At 43.7% G+C, this 18,359-nt stretch overlaps 1 protein-coding gene across 1 annotated transcript in view; it reads left to right on the forward strand.

Moving 5' to 3' along the window:
- The window catches only part of LOC129161843 (oocyte zinc finger protein XlCOF6-like), an 86,182-nt gene extending 71,020 nt beyond the window's left edge, over positions 1-15,162 (forward strand). Inside the window, exon 5 of the mRNA XM_070548209.1 lies at positions 4,851-15,162. Within this exon, the coding sequence (XP_070404310.1) occupies positions 4,851-6,454 (1,604 nt within the window). The 3' untranslated portion in view covers positions 6,455-15,162. The remainder of the gene's footprint in view (positions 1-4,850) is intronic.
- Positions 15,163-18,359: the final 3,197 nt, after the last annotated feature.

Consider the following 18,359-nt stretch of genomic DNA (forward strand, 5'->3'; position numbering starts at 1 on the left):
ATGATAAATGTTAAAAAGTCAATGTTATGTTCAATAAATGACTTTAATCAAAGTTACTGAATAATCGTGTTAAATAATCGAGATATCAGTTTCGTTAAAAATAATCGTGGTTATCATTTTTGCCATAATTGTGCAGCCTAACCCCTTCTTAAGAAACCCGGTCTTGAAAGGGTCAAACTCTGGTTATCGGTGATGGTTGTACCCAATGTGCAGCAGTACCGGGACCAGAGTGAATAGGGTGTGTATGGGGAGCATGAGTGGGTGTCCGGCATGCATTTTTGTAAGTCTTGGGTTGTATGTGCATGTGTGAGCATGAGGGAGGGAGCGTGTGACTGTGTTTGTGTATGACTGTATATGTCAGGTGGGGCCTTTGGGTCCTCCCCTCTCCTGGAACTTCTCTTGATGATATAGATCTCTGTCCCCCCTCCCCCTGCCACACCTGGTGTGGGGGCTTGTGCCTTGGTCTGCCTGAGTGTTCGTGGCAACCGGGTCTGGGGGTTTAAGATTTTGGCATCTGCCTGTTAGATCCCGGTGGCTGCCTGGTGGGGTCTGGGTCCCTGGGCTCTGCTGGGTCCCCGGCGGGGGTGGTCGCCCCTGGGTCCCGGGTCGCTGGGTCCCGGGCTCGGCCGGCTAGGGGGTGGGAGGCTGCGGGCGGGCCTGTGGGCTTTCCGCTGATATCTCCAGGGACTCTGCCGGCTGCTGGTTGTGGCCTCCCGGGGCGATCCTCTGTGCCTCTCGAGGGGGGCGGGGGCCTTCCTGGTTGCAGTCTCCTTGGGGTTCCTGCGTTCTGGGGCAGCGCCTGGATCTCTGGGACTTGGAGCTCCCCCATCTCCTGCGCATCTTTGGGGGGCGGATCTGTGGTCCCTCACACACTGTTGGACGCTCCTATAGAGAAACCTTACATAAACAAGCGCGTGTACACACACAGGTGCTCACATGGTGCTCTCAAACGTATGGGCTTGGGCACGTTAAACACAGGTCTTAAGACTATGGTGGGCACTTAATGCACTGTGATTTATTATCGTGATTCTTCAGTTAAGCAATGTTGATTATATATATATATATATATATTTTTTTTTCTTTTCATCAAGTTGACGCAGTGATAGGTAGATCTTGTTGTATTATTGTTGTGTCCCTTTGTTTGTTTTTTTTTTTGTCTTTTTTTCTGCAGGTCTAGAAGCAGACTCTTGTTCATTTTTGTGTATTTTTGTGGACCCCCCCTCTCCCCACCTTTTCTTTTCCTTTCTCTTTCACCTCTGTCTCCGTGTCTGGTCGGAATTACAAAGCATTCAACAACAATAACAATAAAGTTTTAAGTATCAGGCGTGACATTAAAAGCAAACGCTTTGATGCTCCACCTGAGAATAAATCTGTAAGGCTTGTCACCAGCATTCAGACATCAATTCTGCTTGCTTCACAGCCAGACAGGGCACGGTAATTAAAAAAAAAAAACCCGGTCTTGATGTCTCGGTATTATCCAGTCATCAACCTATTTCTACGCTGCTATTTCTTTCTAAGGTTTTTGAGAAAGTCGTTTTTAAGCTATTGTCAGACCATTTAGATCAGTGGTTCCCAAACTTATTTAGCCGCGCACCCCCTTCTATGTCCCGACCATGTCGACGCACCCCCCAGCCCCCACATCAGGGCATGGATATATATATATATATATATATATATATATATATATATATATATATATATGTGTGTGTGTGTGTGTATATATATATATATATATATATATATATATACATATATACATACATATATATACATATATATACAGTATGTGCAGCTATGTATACAGTATTGTTTACATACATACATATATATATATATATATATATATATATATATATATATAGATATATAGATATATATATATATATTATATCAGGCGTCAAGCTAAACAGACAGGGTTAAAAAAATATGATCGACCTTTTTCCCCATCACTTTCATTTTTTAAATAGTAATTAAAAAGCATTCGATACCATTACAATTTCCTTTGATTTAATTTTAAATAAATATTTAGAGTGCCCAGGTAGCACATCAAAAATGCAATTTAACGGTTTTCTTAAAGTAGGAACGTTTAAACGTTTAACCTGTGCGGCCAGAGCGCTCTCCTTCCTTCTGCTCTGCGTAAACCTGAGCTGATCACCTACTTGTGCGTAATCAAATGTCTATAGGGGAAAAGATGGCAAAGATATTTTGCCTCAGACCGACTTATTGCTGTTTTATGGTGTGGCTGAATCTGCGATCCGCTGCCACGCGGACTGGAATAACAAATGCTGCAGTAACATGAGATGTGGTCAGGTTCGGAGTCACTGGCTGGAGCGGACCTGACTTTAATACGTGATCTAAAAATAGAAGCTAATATCTTAATTTGACCTTGAATGAAAAATGTTATAAAACCTCTTAAAAGTTTTTATCACAGAGGAGGCAGAGCTCATTTCTGCCTTCAGTCTGACGGCGCGCCAGAGTTTGCCCAGCGTGCACGCTTATTGAATCTGTGTGTGTGTGTGTGTGTGTGTGTGTGTGTGTATGTGCGCGTGCGCGGCACAGCTCCATGAGCCGCTCAAGTCACCGCGTCTCGTTATTGGCGCTATTTAAACCAATGTTGTAAAATTACTTCTGCCCAGCACTGATGTGCTCACTTGTGCACCCGTGAGCCGTGGTTCTGCTGGAACTCGTCTGACCTCTGACAGACGCACTCTGAACTTCAGATCTTCAGCGCGCTGTTAATAGCCTGAATGGGAATCATTTCTTGATTTATTTAGTTACATCCACAATGTTCTGTGTGTGAGGTTTACAATGTCAGAACACCTGCCTGAGACAGGGTCTTAAATCTGCCAGAATGACTCGCCACCTTCAGATTCCTCCAAAACCGTTAAAAATGATCAAATACGAAACATATCGGCATGCGCAGGCCAGAGTGCTGAAGCTCGGCGCATTGTTATTATGAAGCTAGGGCACATGCGGAGGACACACGCGCAAAAATATACTTGTTTTCAATTACATTTATTGGGCCCACTTACTTTTTCTTAGGCCCACCCACAAATGAGTTTCTTGCTACGCTAATGGTGACATATGACAGACTTCTCTGAGCTCCGCAGCCATTACACTTTTCACCTCGCGCACCCCCTAGTGGCAGCTCGCGCACCCCCGGGGGTGCGCGCACCACACTTTGGGAATCCCTGATTTAGATAATAACAAATTTAAGAAGTTTTTCAATCAGCTTTTAGAGCAAAGCATAGTACGGAAACTGCGCTTGTGAGAGTGTTCAATGATATTTACCAATATACTGATGTGGGTGACAGTCATTTTATTACTCTTAGATCTGACCACTACTTTTGATACTCTTGATCATGTTATACTTCTCAATCGACTGGAGAATTTTTTTGGTCTCTGGTTCAGCGCTCTTCTGGATGAGTTCATACCTGGCTGACAGGTATGTGACTGTTAAGATTGGTAGCTTCTGCTCAAGGTATGCTCCCCTGAAATATGGGGTCCCACAAAGCTCTGTAGTAGGTCCTCTGCTTTTCATTTTATATTTGCTCCCTCTTGGGGCTATCTTTAGGAAATATGAGCTTGACTTCCATCTTTATGCTGATGACTGTCAGGTCTATGCTTCTGTTAAAGCTAAGGATTTAGATCTGAGTTGTCTTCGTGAGGTTAATAATTGTGGATGGGTTGTAATTTTCTCCAGATTAGTGAGTCTAAGACTGAGTTGATTATGTTTGCACCAAGTGGTGCTCCTGTAGTTACTCAGTCTCATATGATGCAAAGGATGTTGTGTCTAATTTGGGTGTTAATGATTCTCAGCTTAAATTTGATGTTCAAGTCAATAATGTGGTTCAAGTATGCTTTTTTCACCTAAAAAATCTTTATAAGTCTTTTTGATGAGGAATCGTTTTGAGAAGCTTATTCATGCATTTAATGCATTTTGTTTAGACTACTGCAATTGTCTTTACTTGGGTGTTGATCAAGGATGTATTGCTAGGCTGCAGCCCGTCTTTAGACTGGCACTGGTCGATTTGATCCTATCACTCCAGTTGTTGCCTCTCTGCATTGGATCCCAGTTCAGTTCTGTGTTCAATTTAAGATTTTGGTTCTGGCCTACAAATGTTTAAATGGCCTTGCTCCTAACTCTGTTTCTGGAATTCTAGTGCCATATGTCCCATCTTGTGGATTAAGGTCAGCTGACCTATTGAGCAGAACTAACTGTCATCACAAGCTGCTGATCTAGCAGCATGATGCTCATTATTATTTTATGGGTTACAGACGAGTGTTGATGCTCTGTGTTTTTATTTCTGCAGCGAGCCTTATAATCTCACCTCTTTCCACCCACAGTTTCTTCTTAAAACACGTATTACATTTACTGTTTTGACGCATTTTAATGAGCTTCCTCCACGCAGTGATTTCATTGTAGGATACAAACTTTACAGCACTCTCACGGAGTAAAGGTTTGGCAGATATGTTTGTTTACATTTTTGCCCCTGCGCGTCTACAGTGTTCGGGAAAGGAAGGGAGGGGCTGACGCGATGCTGCTGTCAGGGTATCTCTAGGCTCCACAGTAGCAGCAACGGACGGCTGGTTTGACCGGCTCTGAGAGGCGCTAATCAGAATTTGCAGATAGCGTTTTTTCCTTCTAACAATCGCATAGTGATGTCTGGACTTAAAAGCAACTCATTAGATTCATAGTTATTTGTTAAAGTAATGCATTACCACAAATAGTAATGTGTTTACCAACATTGGTTATGTATATTACTGATTGCAAAAACACCCCTAGGTCTTTTGTCTTCTCTTTTTACTGAATATTTTTCTTTTATATATTTCTGCTTGGTTCACTGCAGTTTCAAGGAAGAGAGAAGAGACGGATGAGAAACCTCTGCTCTTACATTTCCACAACCATCAAATGAAAGACGGATGTGTCCCAACCAGCAGCTTGGCTGGGCAGATGACAGCAAAAGTTGGTGGAGGAGCAAAAACTATCGAGAACCTAGATCTGGATCCTAATGAAAAGACATCTGATTCTTCAGATATTGAAGTTAGTGGAGAAGATGAAGATGATGTGAATCTAGACTCTGAGCGTTCAGACTCTGGGCCTGAAACTGGAAACGGAGACCATAGCTGTAATGAGAACAAGTCTTCGAAGTCAGATATTAAGACCGTCAACAAATCATTTAGCTGCCCTGTGTGTGGTATACGGTTCCTCCACAAGTGGTCTCTTCAGGAACATGTGAGAGTGACAAGTCATTCAGCAGTAAATTCTTCAGAGTGTTCGGGTAATACAAAATGTGTAAAAGAGAAGAAACATGGAGGCTCATGTAGAAAAGTCCAGAAAGAACCAAAATCATTTAGTTGTGATGACTGTGGAAAAATATTTATTCAAAAGTCCAATTTAACCCGTCATATGAGAGTCCACACCGGGCAGAAGCCTTTTGCCTGTGAGCTCTGTGGGAAAAGATTTAGCCATAAACATAATTTAAACACACACATGAGAGTCCACACAGGAGAGAAGCCTTTTGCTTGTGAGGTCTGTGGACAAAGATTTAGTCATAAAAATTGTTTAAACTGTCACATGAAAGTCCACACAGGAGAAAAGCCTTTTGCCTGTGAGCTCTGTGGATACAGATGTACCCAAAAGTCACATTTAAATGATCACATGAAAGTCCATACAGGAGAGAAGCCTTTTGCTTGTGAGCTCTGTGGATACAGATTTAGCCATAAAAATAGTTTAAACACACACATGAGAGTCCACACAGGAGAGAAGCCTTTTGCCTGTGAGCTCTGTGGATACAGATGTACCAATAAGGCAAGTTTAAACTATCATATGAAAGTCCACTCAGGAGAGAAGCCTTTTACCTGTGAGCTCTGTGGATACAGAAGTACCCAAAAGGCAAGGTTAAACACACACATTAGAGTCCACACAGGAGATAAGCCTTTTGCCTGTGAGCTTTGTGGATACAGATGTACCCAAAAGTCAAGTTTAAAGGATCACATGAAAGTCCACACAGGAGAGAAGCCTTTTGCCTGTGAGCTTTGTGGATACAGATGTACCCAAAAGTCACGTTTAAACACACACATGAGAGTCCACACAGGAGAGAAGCCTTTTGCCTGTGAGCTCTGTGGATACAGATGTACCCATAAGTCAAGTTTAATCGCACACATGAGAGTCCACACAGGAGAGAAGCCGTTTGCATGTGAGCTCTGTGGATACAGATGTACCCAAAAGTCACATTTAAATCATCACATGAAAGTCCACACAGGAGAGAAGCCTTTTGCCTGTAAGCTTTGTGGATACAGATGTACCCAAAAGGCAAGTTTAAACAAACACATGAGAGTCCACACAGGAGATAAGCCGTTTGCCTGTGAGCTCTGTGGATACAGATGTACCCAAAAGGCAAGTTTAAATGCACACATGAGAGTCCACACAGGAGAGAAGCCTTTGCCTTAGAGCCCTGCACTGAAGCCCTAGGCCCTCGGGTCGGGCCGGGCTTCGGTTCAACGACTGTGTAATTACCACGGACACGGGCTGGGCCGGGCACCTTTATTTTTAATCGAATTCATAAAAAAAATTGAAACACTTAAACCAGGGGTCGGCAACCTGTTCCCATCAAAGAACCATTATTACCCGTTTCCCACAGTAAAGAAAACACTGGGAGCCGCGGCGTTGTGGGCGGGGCCTACCCTTAGACAGCAGAGAGCTGCTCACAACAGGTGACAGCAGCCAGTACTGGTCGCTAGTGTACGTCAAAGTTATCTTTCATAAAAAGATAATCAATAAAACGATTTATATAAAATGGATCCAGAAGTTGTAGCCCGTCTCTGCCTACAATATTTTGATATTTTTCACCCTGTTAGTGGTTTTACTGAGCAGGTGCCATTTTTGTCATGCGTTTCTTTTTAAAACATGTTTAGACTGTTCAGAATAAAAATCCAGGCTCTGTCACGTTTGATTGTTGTAATTAAACTTTGTAGGTGGGGAAGGTCAGAAAAGGATCCGATCATTTTGTTTTTCCCTCGTTTACAGTGACGGATATTGTGGAAATGAGCTATGAGACCAGGATTTGATTATAAGAGCTTTTACTGGTTACTCTCAGCAACTTACACAGCCATGTTAACCGGGTAGCTCGAACGCGTGGTACATACGAACACCTCCCACGTCACAACTACGGTGTCTGTTAATGTCAAGTTTTCCCCTGTCCAGCTTCTGTCCAAACTTGAAAAGGACTGGTTCCACCACAAAAATTGAGCTAGGAAACAACTCATTCTTTTCTCAGTTTATTTGAGGTAAATCAGGTACCAAGGTAATCAGGTTGAAAACCTTCAAACAGAAACAGATTTATATGATTACAAACCAAAAAGAATAAATTATCTTGTCTAATCTAAGCAGGTAATGTCATGTAACTTTATTTAACAGTAGAATGTTGTCAGATCCATACCAGTAGCCTCTTTGTGGTTTCCCCCAAGCTGAACAGTCTTTTCTTTTCTTTTTGCTGCATCCGCTTCCCTTCTGAGGTGCAGACTGAATTTGTTTGAATGAATGAATTGATTTATTGTCATTTCTACCACATGTGCAGGACATACAGAGAAACGAAATTGAGTTTCAGTACACGCAATTCAAAGATCAGACATACATGGGTAAGACACATGACAAGAATTGGTGCCTGCGGTCATTCGCAACATGAGTCGCGCTACCTAATAGATAGATGAAAGGGGTGTTACATGAGGATAAGTGGGGGTAGGTAAAAAAAGGCATAGCAGAGTTAGACCCAGCGGGGAGTAACTCTATTATACAAAAAAAACTCCTTCAACATGTAAGCACAAACAGCACAGATACAACAACAGAGTCCGATGGGGAGGCAGGGATGGGCGGGAACCTGGAGCCTCCAACGGGAGCTGCCACTCACGGCGCATCGACCAGCTGCAGACCAACAGGTGGGAGGGAGAGATCATGGGGAAGAACAGAGAGCAGTGAGTCCTTCAGCTCGTTGACCTCGGTGGAGACCTCAATCTGAAGGCGGGGCTGGGTGGATAGAGATTCACAGCATTTGTCTGCATTCCTTCCAGCGTGGGGGTTTGCATGCAGCTCCAAGGCTGCTTGTGGCGTCAGATTCGATAAGCTTTGTTTGGGTCAGACGGAGATAATTTTTTCTCTCTGCCTTAAAGTCTGTATTGATCATTCAAAGTCCTCCAGTGAAGCCAATTCAGTGATTAAACATCTCCACACCGTCCGGTGACCCTCTCCGAGATGTTATCAATCCTGCGCGCTAACACCGGTAACACAGCTAAGACATTGTCCAGCTTGCGATTCACCTCGAGCAACGTCCCAGTCTGTGAGGTATCCACCCGGACTGTGCCGTCCATGGTTGCGGGTCGCCTTCCAATCGCTCCCGTCATCCCGGATTTTCGGAAAGCCAGATATCCTCCCACTCCAATCAGAAGAAATCCAACGATCATCAGGCCAAATATCCACATGTCTTCGACGTCCTCAATGGACAGCTGAGAGAGACATATGATGTTCCTGCAGACAAGTGCTCTCACTCAGCTGATGAGCTGATCAGACAGGAACTGGTCAGACAGGAATGGTGGTGGTGTTACTCGGCCTCCAGGGGGTGCAATTACTGACTGGCTGACTGATCTGACTTTGAGCCTGACAGTTAAAGTCCATCTGCAGCATAACTCAATCATTGGATCAACTGATCTACAGAGATAACGGCGCAGTGCGCCTGGCTCTGGTGTTAATCAAGTTTAATTTGATCTATTTTCACAAGAAAACAGAACAGTTAAAGGCAGGGCTTGTGTTGACCGGACAGTTCCCGTATTTGACCGTTTATTTTGACGGAGAAAGAATAGAAAGAATTACCCCGACGCATGCAGACGAACTGACATTTTATTCTACGCACATCGCAGATGTTGCTAAATCGCTCACGAAAAGATTCCCATCTGAACATCTGAGCTGGACACTGCTCAGCGCAGCTCGCTGTCAGCGCATATGTGTACAGCGAGCTGAAGCTGTGGAGATTGGCTTGGAGCGCGTCGCAGAACCAGAGCGCATGCGGGAAGATTCCTCCGAATTCCTCCAAATTGTTGGAAAGAGATCAAATTTAACTTGATTACCATCAGAGTCAGTGCGCCGTCATCTCCGTGACGGTGAATGAGGGAAAAACAAAGTGATCGGATCCTGCACGTCTTTCAACACATTGGTCAGGATTGACACATTTGTTTTCATTTAGTTGGTTAAAAAAAAGTTGGGCTCGGGTCGGGCCAGAGAATCCTGAAAACCTTTTCGGGCCGGGTCAGGCTGGGGCTCCACCCCCTCGGGCCGGGCCGGACACTGGCTCACATATTAGGCCCGTGCAGGGCTCTACTTTGCCTGTGAGCTGTGTGGACAAAGATTTAGCCGAAAGACACATTTAAAGAGACATATGAGCATCCACAAAATGTTCGAGGGATTTATTTAACAACAGTACTTCCAAATGTACTATTTAGTTTTTTTTACAACCTTAATATTAGTCTTGTACCTCTGCTCAACTATCGTTGATCAAGTCCGTACTCGGCCCTTGAGCCACCTCTTCTTTTGATTTTCATTTTCAAATCTCCTTTGTTTTTTAAACTCAGACATTAACCAAACATTTGAGATGTTCATTCATGAATTCTGAATACAAAAAAAGAAATTACTTAAAGATTAAGAAAAAACTGTTATACCCTCCTGTATTTAAGAAACAGACAAGATAACAGACACATGATGGTTGTAGTACATAACTCACTGCAATTTAAAGCTGTTTGATCACGGTGGCGTCGGCTTTAAAAAATTTATCTGTATATAAAGTAATAGCATACAATGTTGTAATAACTGCAGCTTAAAATTAATGTGTCTTTATTCATTTGGAGCCCCTAAGAAGAAATCCCACCTTAAAGGCTGTGGAGAGACAGCTGGGACTGTTGTCAAGAAGTCATAAATTACAAGGCGGCTCTGGAGACTCCATTCTCCTACAATAGCATTTTGCTGTTATAAGCAGGCTTAGGAATGTGCCTGTACCAGAGTTTTTAGAGATGCTGTTGCAGAGTTATAATTAGTGGACAGATGCCGGAAAGACAGAACCACTTTTGGGCTGCATGGTTCTCCACCAGTCTACTGATGCTTGTATTAACATGGACTAGATTGTAATAAACCGGTTATCTTTTTTAACTCAAACTTTGCCATAATTGAGTCATAGTACTCCAAGAAAAAGCACAGCATGAAAATTAACCACATTCCATTTATTTCTGATGACACAACTAAGCACTGCTGGTGGACAATTAATCGCAAATACTTAGATCTTGGATCTTCCGCTTCCGGTTGGCAACAAGATGGCGCCTGTGCTTGGCTTAGCCGCAGTCACCGGCCACTTTTTCAAACATTTCTCCACTAACCTCCTCTTTTCCACCTTGCTCCTGTCTGCGATCCTCTTCAGTAGTGTCCTTGCTACCATCTCCTATGATCGCCAGACTCTTTTGTCCTTCCGTTTGTTCACGATCGCCCAAGATGCACCGAGGATGTACCATCCTGTTTGTTTAACTGAGTGGCGCACTGGCCCGGAGCCAAACGACGGTCCCGGTCTGCGCGCCTCCAGCGATGTTTGTCCGGTCCCGGGAAAACGTTGGAGGCAAAGAGGTAAACGAGCAGAAATCCAGGTGATAATAAGATTTATCTTAAAGCATGGTTTATCTAGTAAACATCGGCGCGATCTTCTAGCTTCTCTTCCTTTGTTTGGTGACATGAGCGCCACTTCCGCATTCACGCCAGGCCGCTTTGCAGCGCGTTTTCTACGTCCAAGTTTTTTACGGTCGGCTTATCCTCATTCCTCAGTGGTTTCTCCTCCTGTTCCCTCCATAAATGTTTTTTATAAACACCGTGGATCTAACCCTCCTAATTTACGTCCACTAACTCCAGCTGTTTCTGTAGTTTCTGATTCCTCCACCTCACTCAGCATGGCTCTATTAAATACCCGCTCTGTTAACAATAAATCCTTCCTGCTCAATGATCTAATTCTCTCTAAAAACCTGGATTTTCTGTTTCTGACTGAAGTTTGGCAGCAAACATCTGATTATTCTGGTCTGATTGAACTCTGCCCGAGTGGTTATTCTTTTCTTAGCCAGCCCTTGGGTTCTGGTCGTGGTGGAGGCCTAGCTGCTGTTTTCAGAGACCATCTTCCATGTAGCTCTACAACCTCTGGTCACTTTGCTTCCTTTGAACTGCAGCTGATTAAAGTCGGGCGTAAGTGTCATACGGGCAAAGTCGGTGTTTATTGTGTTTTTCCTTCCATTGTGTATTTTTATTGTGTATTCTTTTTACTTAGTTTTAGTACATGGGATGCTTTTATTTTGGAGAACCCAGGAAACTGGGAGGATGTGTGATTTTATTTTGACAAGCTTGGACAGATGACATCCGGACCGGGGCAATTATCTGCACTGGTGGCAGATTAGGAGCATCTTCGGTGGAGATGGCGGCAGAAAGCGGACAATCGCCGGGTGAAAGGACACCTCTGTGACGAGGCTTCATGGAGATGTGGGCAGGTTATTCCTCTGCCTTGGCGTGTGTTGGATAAAAATAGTGTCATTCTGTCAAACAGAGTTCATTAACCTTATCCACATTTATAATGGTAAATAATTGGATGCATAAATGATGATTTTGTCTGGGAAAACATCTGGTGTTGTTTTGCTCCTGCCGGAGGGAAAAGTCGACCTTGTAAGTCTGCTTATTCTGTTATCACAAAAAGCTCCCTAGTGAAGTCCAAAGGGATTGTTTCTCTGAACCTGGGAAAGTTTGCTGTCTGTGAAGGGATGGGTGTGGTCATCTTTAATGTGTACGTTTCATGTCATCTGATGAATAAAACCTTTTGACACGCTCCGTGTTGTCGAGAGACTAAACCGACCTCCCACGACTGGTGTGCTACTTTAATCTCTCCGGTTTTGCAAAATCTGATTATTGATTATTTTTGTTTATTGGTAAATGGTTTTAATAACAATATTATCTCTAACCCCCCTTGTGTGTTTTTGACTTTCTTTGAGGTACGCCTGGATTAAATAAATAAAAATACCCAACAGCGTGTGAGTAGTGGCCTGTGACAAGGTGTGACCTGCGGTGTGCGATCGAGCAGTGACTGCCGTTAAAAATTCACTGACAGGTGGACCCGCAACGGAGGAGGACGACGGCGTGGTACGGTGACGCGGCCGAGCCAGTAACTGATCTACAGGAGGAAGCAGGCTACAGGATTGAGGGAAACGGCGGTGCGGCAGACACGCGTCTTGAAGGAGGAGGCGAGCTATCGAGGGAAGAGGAAAACGGCGGCGTGGCGGACAAGCGTCCTGAAGGAGGATTAATCTGCCCCGCAGCGTCCAGATAAGGCCTCAGACTCTCACCGGGCCCAGTTCCGGCAACCTTTCTAGTGACTGGCCTAAGGCTTTTTAGTGATGTTTTAATTAGTACTTTGAATAAACCCTGGTGTGGTGGTTAACGGCTGATTCCTTTGATCGCTGGCAGTCGCTCTCAACTTTACCTGGTGTAACCCTTGGGTGGGATTTTGTATCCTGTAGATATATAGTATAGCCCACCTACCAGGTAGGAAGGTGCCACATAAGGACCCGTTCTACTGTGCTGTGGTTTATCGTCCACCTGGTCCAAACAGTTCTTTCCTTCAGGAGTTTAGTGACTTTATCCTCCACTGTGAAGCTGTCCAAACTGGTGATGGTGACTTTAACATCCACGTTGATGATCCCTCTGATCACTTTGCCATGAATTTCTCCAGCCTTATGGACTCCTTTGGCTTTACCCAGCATGTTTCTGGCCCCACACACACACCAGGGGGCACACTCTAGACCTTGTTTGTACCCTGAGTCTAATTGCTGACAGTGTTTGTCCTGAGGACGTTTATATTTCAGATGACCATTGCATTTTCTTTAACTTGTCAGTTTCTGCGTCCCCACTTGCTGCTCGCCGTATGGTTAGTTCTCGTTTTCTTAATGAGAGCACAGCTAGCAATTTCTCCTCTGCTTTTGATCCACTCTGCTCTTCTGATAACGACCCAGATTCTTAACTTCTCAGTTTAACGAGCACTGCCTCTCCATTCTGGACAACATCTGTCCTGTCAGAACCAGATCAGTTCCTGCAGTGAACCCTACTCCCTGGTTTACTGACAGCCTTCGCAGCCTGAAGCGCCAATGCAGAAAAATTGAGCGTTTGTGGAAGAAAACCCATCTCCACGTCCATCTGCTGCACCTAAAGGATCTTCTGACATCCTTTAACTCTGCAGTCAGAGACACTAGGGTTTCCTATTTCTCCAACCTGGTGTCCCAGAGCAAAGGGAACCCCAAGGTGCTGTTTAACACCATCAGCAGCAATGTCTCTCCTGCCTCTCCTACAGCCTCCATCCACTCTGTTACAGACTGTGAGAACTTTCTGTCTTTCTTTGTGGACAAAGTCAATGAGGTTAGATCTAGCATCTCTCCTTCAGCCTTATCGCTGCCTCTCCCGACTCAACCAGGCCCGTCATCCTAGATAGCTTGGCTCCTGTTTCTTTGCCTGAGTTAACCAAACTAGTTAACTCTATGAAGACCTCTGCATGCCCCTTCGACATCTTACCCTCATCTTTGTTTAAAAGTGCTTTTCAGTCCATCGGTCCCAGAATGCTCTCTATAATTAATACTTCTCTGGTCTCTCGTCAGGTCCCTGCTTACTTTAAGAACGCTGTAATCCAGCCGCTTCTTAAAAAACCGAGGCTTGACCCCTCTCTCCATAGCAGCTTCAGACCCATCTCTAAACTTCCGTTCATCTCCAAGATCTTGGAAAAGGTTGTGGCTAAACAACTCACAGCTGCTCTTGATGAACATAACATCAATGATAGCTTCCAGTCAGGTTTTCGTAGAGCTCATTCTACTGAAACAGCTCTTCTTAGGGTCTCTAATGACCTTCTGACCCACCGTGATGCAGGGGACTGTTCTGTTCTGGTTCTGCTGGACCTGACAGCAACCTTTGACACTGTTGACCTTCACCTGCTACTGGAGAGGCTGATAGACTGGGTAAGCCTATCGGGATCTGCTCTGGAGTGGTTCTCCTCTTATCTCTCTGAGCGCTCCTTTTCTGTGGCCGTCTCCAAGTTTAGGTCCTCCACCACCTCCCTTACCCATTGTAGCGTTATGAATATCCTATTGTCTGCCCTTAACAGCGGCCCCTTCACACAGTAACAGGGTGCATGAATGAACAAGGTCGGGTGCCTGTTTCTAAATGTTTACATTCCAGGAAAAAAGACAGAAGAAGGAAGAAGAACGCTTTTCATTAATTAATCAAAGACCTTTATTTGTAATAAAGCTAATCAAAACAAATGTTGATCAATAGTAATCAGGTGACTGATCTGTGAAATCAAAATGTCATGATTTATGTGTTTATTGAATAACAGGACTAACTATGCCAGACATTCTTATTCACATAAGGTAAACACGTGACACATTGTTCGCTCATTCCAATCAGAACCTCCTTCTGTTGCGGGGCAGAGTTCTGGAGTGTTTACTTAAATTGTCCACTCCGATTTGCTAAGATTTATAAACAACTAAGTTAATAAAAACAGAGCAACGCCATTTTAAGAGCAGTTCCACCTCAGCCTCATCTGAGTTACATCATAGACTCAACGTAGTTTCAACCAGCTCTCGAATCATCATCGCTAAAGGAGATTACAGCCCGGCCAGCTGTATTTTTCTACTTAAGCTGAGAACTGTCAAGCTGGAAATTCTGTCGTTTGAACAACAACGGTTCCTTCAAAATAAAAGCTGAATGCGCTGAGACCTGCCACTACTACCGGGACTATCCGTAGACGGGTTTTTGTCATGCTGCCACACTGTTTCATCAGTCCAGTACCACGGAGGTCCGGAGACCTGACATTCCCGATCTGACCACGGGAGTTCCTACACGGTACAAGATGGCGTTTCATGTCATGAGCTTCTGAAGCCTCGTGGTTCCTAGTCAAAACATCTGACACTAGATCTGCCTGCCTCAGCCTGGAGGTCCTGAACACACACCCACACACCAACACTTTAACATTCAAATCCATATGCCTCCATCATAGAGGGTTAGTCCTGGTAGATTGTTTGAATTTATAATTATAGAAATTAAAGATTCTTAAACGATCCCAACTCTCTCTTTTCTTGTCTCTAAGTCAATACAAAGTGTTTAAATAAAACTCCCTGAAGTAAAAACAACCTCTTCTGATTATAATATCTGGACCTAATAAATGTGTAAGAATATACAACTATATTCCACTACACCATGGTGTCCCACAAGGTTCTTTGCTGGGGCCTCTGCTCTTCCTCCTCTATTTGCTTCCTCTTCAGCACATCCTGAGCTCCTTCAAAGGAATCTTCTACCATCTTTATGCAGATGACATCCAACTGTACATCTCCTTTAAGCCCCATGAGATGTCTAAGCTGCAGCTGTTACACACCTGCTTAGACTCTATGAAAACCTGGATGGCTGGGAACACACCCACATCACCTGTCTGGCTTGACAGGAATAGCGTGGGGGGGGGGGGGGGGGAGAAAAGAGCCGGCGGGCTCCGTTCCCCATTGGCGTTTGTTCAGCACGTCCGCTCTCTCTCTCGTTGTCAATCTCGTTCTGACTAACTTACCAAAACCCACTTCTCTTCCCAACGCAAACTTGTGCGTCGGAGCAAATGTGTTTTGGAGTTACTGTGAATGCAGACCTGTGTGAGCGAGTGTGAAGGTCATCACTAAACATCTTCAAACACTATTAATTAAGTATACTGATTCATTATAGTTATTATGATTACCCAAAGCATAATAATAATTCATTTGATTAAAATACATTTATAATGAGCACAGTGATAAAAAGATTATTTAGCATTAATAAACAAAGGAAGCGTAAGACTCTTAATTATGACTAGACTTCCTGTGAGAACTCCTTCTTCTGGTGATGCAGGTGTTAGATGTTGTTGATTCCTGGTAGACTTGCTGGTGGCTCAGGTCTTAATCTGTGGGTGAAAGTGCTGGTGACCCAGCTTTGACCCAGCCGGGCAAATACAACCTCTGGCACAGAAAAACCCATACTTCCTCACGCTACACTTGTATTACACTTAATCGTAGTTTTGTTGTTATTATTTCATTCTGCTACTCATAGAAGGTGACCTATGTTTCGTCAGGGAGGATTGTTAAAGTTATTAAACTCTCCTGATTGTTTAGCTTCTTAATTGTGGTTCAGTTGATAATGATAGTTAGTTGAGATTAACTCCGTTTGCAACAGGGAGGAATGTTAGGTAGAAACTGATTTTCACCTTCTCTTGTTAATAATGTTCTTTCAAACAGAGTTCTTTAGCCTTATTCACATTTAAAGTGGTAAACACAGTATTAGATGCATGGAAAATGATTTTGTCTGGGTACCATCTGGTGTTTTTAATTAAAATGAAGATTCATTCCTTGTTTATATTTTATTATTATTATGTGCCTCCAGCAGGGAAAGTAGGCCTTGTAAGTCTGCAGTTCTGTTATCACAAAAAGCTCCCTAGTGTAGTCCAGATGGAGCGTTTCTCTGTTATACCAAGAACCTGGGAAAGTTTGCTTTCTGTGAAGGGGTGGGTGTGTTTATCTTTAATGTGTGTGTGCTGTTACTTTTGAATAAAACCTTTTGAGAGCTTCGGCTCGATGAGAGACTAAACAGATATCCCATTGGTGTGTATCTTCTTTTCTCTCCGGTTTTGCAAAATCTGATTGTTGATTATTGGTTGTTTATTGATAATTGATATTGATAACCTAATATTTCTAACCCCTTTGCATGTGATGGACTTTCTTTGAGGTACGCCTGGATTGATTAAATAAAAATACCAAACAGACACCATGACCTCATCACAGCCGTCCCGTGGACCATGTTGGACAGGACTGATGGTGTTGTGGTCCAGAGGACACTTCGTCTCATTGTTGTCCCAGACAGTCCCTGAAGATCCTTCAGACCAACAAACACACAACAGTCATCAGATGAGTGAGAACAGAGGACTCCTGGAGGCTTCTTTAATTTGCTATTTAGTACCAGTATTTTGTGTACCAGTGGTTGGTACACATGAAGGACACATAACAAAGAGGCATGTGCAGGTTGGTGAAATTGAAACTGTTTTTATCATAAATACAGATTTTAAAAAACAATGCTCCAATTCTAAAAGTTCAATAAATAACAGTAAATAACAGTGTTAAAAAGGCTCGTGGTTACATGTTTAAAATGGGGATTCTCAATTAAAACACATCTCAAAAGCTCTCAAACATACCAACACAAAGGTCCACTGACCATACGGAGCTAAGAGGGAGCCAGCACTCGGGTCCCTCGTCTGTTTTAAAAGCCTACAAGTACTCTTGCTTTCACCTATTAAAACGTCTGGACTAAAACCCTTAAAACAGTAATGGAGCCAACAGTGAGACGTGGCATGGATCCGGCCTCCTCTGTTGTGTTCTACTTGAACTAGAAGACACGGGACAACTGTGTGCCGTGAACTGGAGCTCAACTTTGTGTTCACACTCCCCTCTCCCACACACTAACACACCCCACAGTCCTGACGTGTCCACTGGCAGCAACCAAACAACATCAGCTGAGGCAAGATAACTCAGGTAAGGGCAAAGGAATCAAATGCAAATGAGTCCCTGTGGCAAGTCCACCCTATAAGACCTGAGTGAGTAATGCTTTTGGTTCAAAATACCTGGTGTCTTCACATCTGTCACGCACACGCGATCATCACGCAATACTTCACTTAGCAGCTTTACCCGATGGCGTCTGTTGTAGTTCTGTGCATTGTACGTCCTTTTGTCCTCCTCTCTTTGCACAAGCATTGGCTGGTCAGGCAGCGCAGGATCCAACAGTGAAGAAACACTACTTGGTATGTATACTGTATGTTGTGTGTGTGTGTCTGCTCTGTCTTCTCCAGGATCCTCTGGAGGTTTCTTCCTGTTAAAAGGGAGTTTTCCTCTCCGCTGTCGCTACATGCTTGCTCAGTATGAGGATTGCTGTAAAGACTCTGACTCTAGTCAGTGACTCGATGCAACCTGCTGGAGACATCTCAAGACTGGACGGGTCGTATCGGAGTTAATCTATGAAATCCCGGTGCCGTGAGGTCCACCCGACATCTGACAGTCTGGATCTGCTGGGGGTCTCCGCCAGGGTTTGTAGACATAACAGATTGCGTCTGATGCTGTTTTATTAATAATCAACTCTCTAGTTTATAGCAGACAACAAATTATTTTACACCCAGATGTCACAATTTCTTTCAGATACAAAGATTCTGATAAACATCTAGTTTACATCACACCACCTACACATCACATTCCATCAC

This window comes from Nothobranchius furzeri, chromosome 2 (genome assembly GCF_043380555.1).
Source record: "Nothobranchius furzeri strain GRZ-AD chromosome 2, NfurGRZ-RIMD1, whole genome shotgun sequence".
NCBI lineage: Eukaryota > Metazoa > Chordata > Actinopteri > Cyprinodontiformes > Nothobranchiidae > Nothobranchius > Nothobranchius furzeri.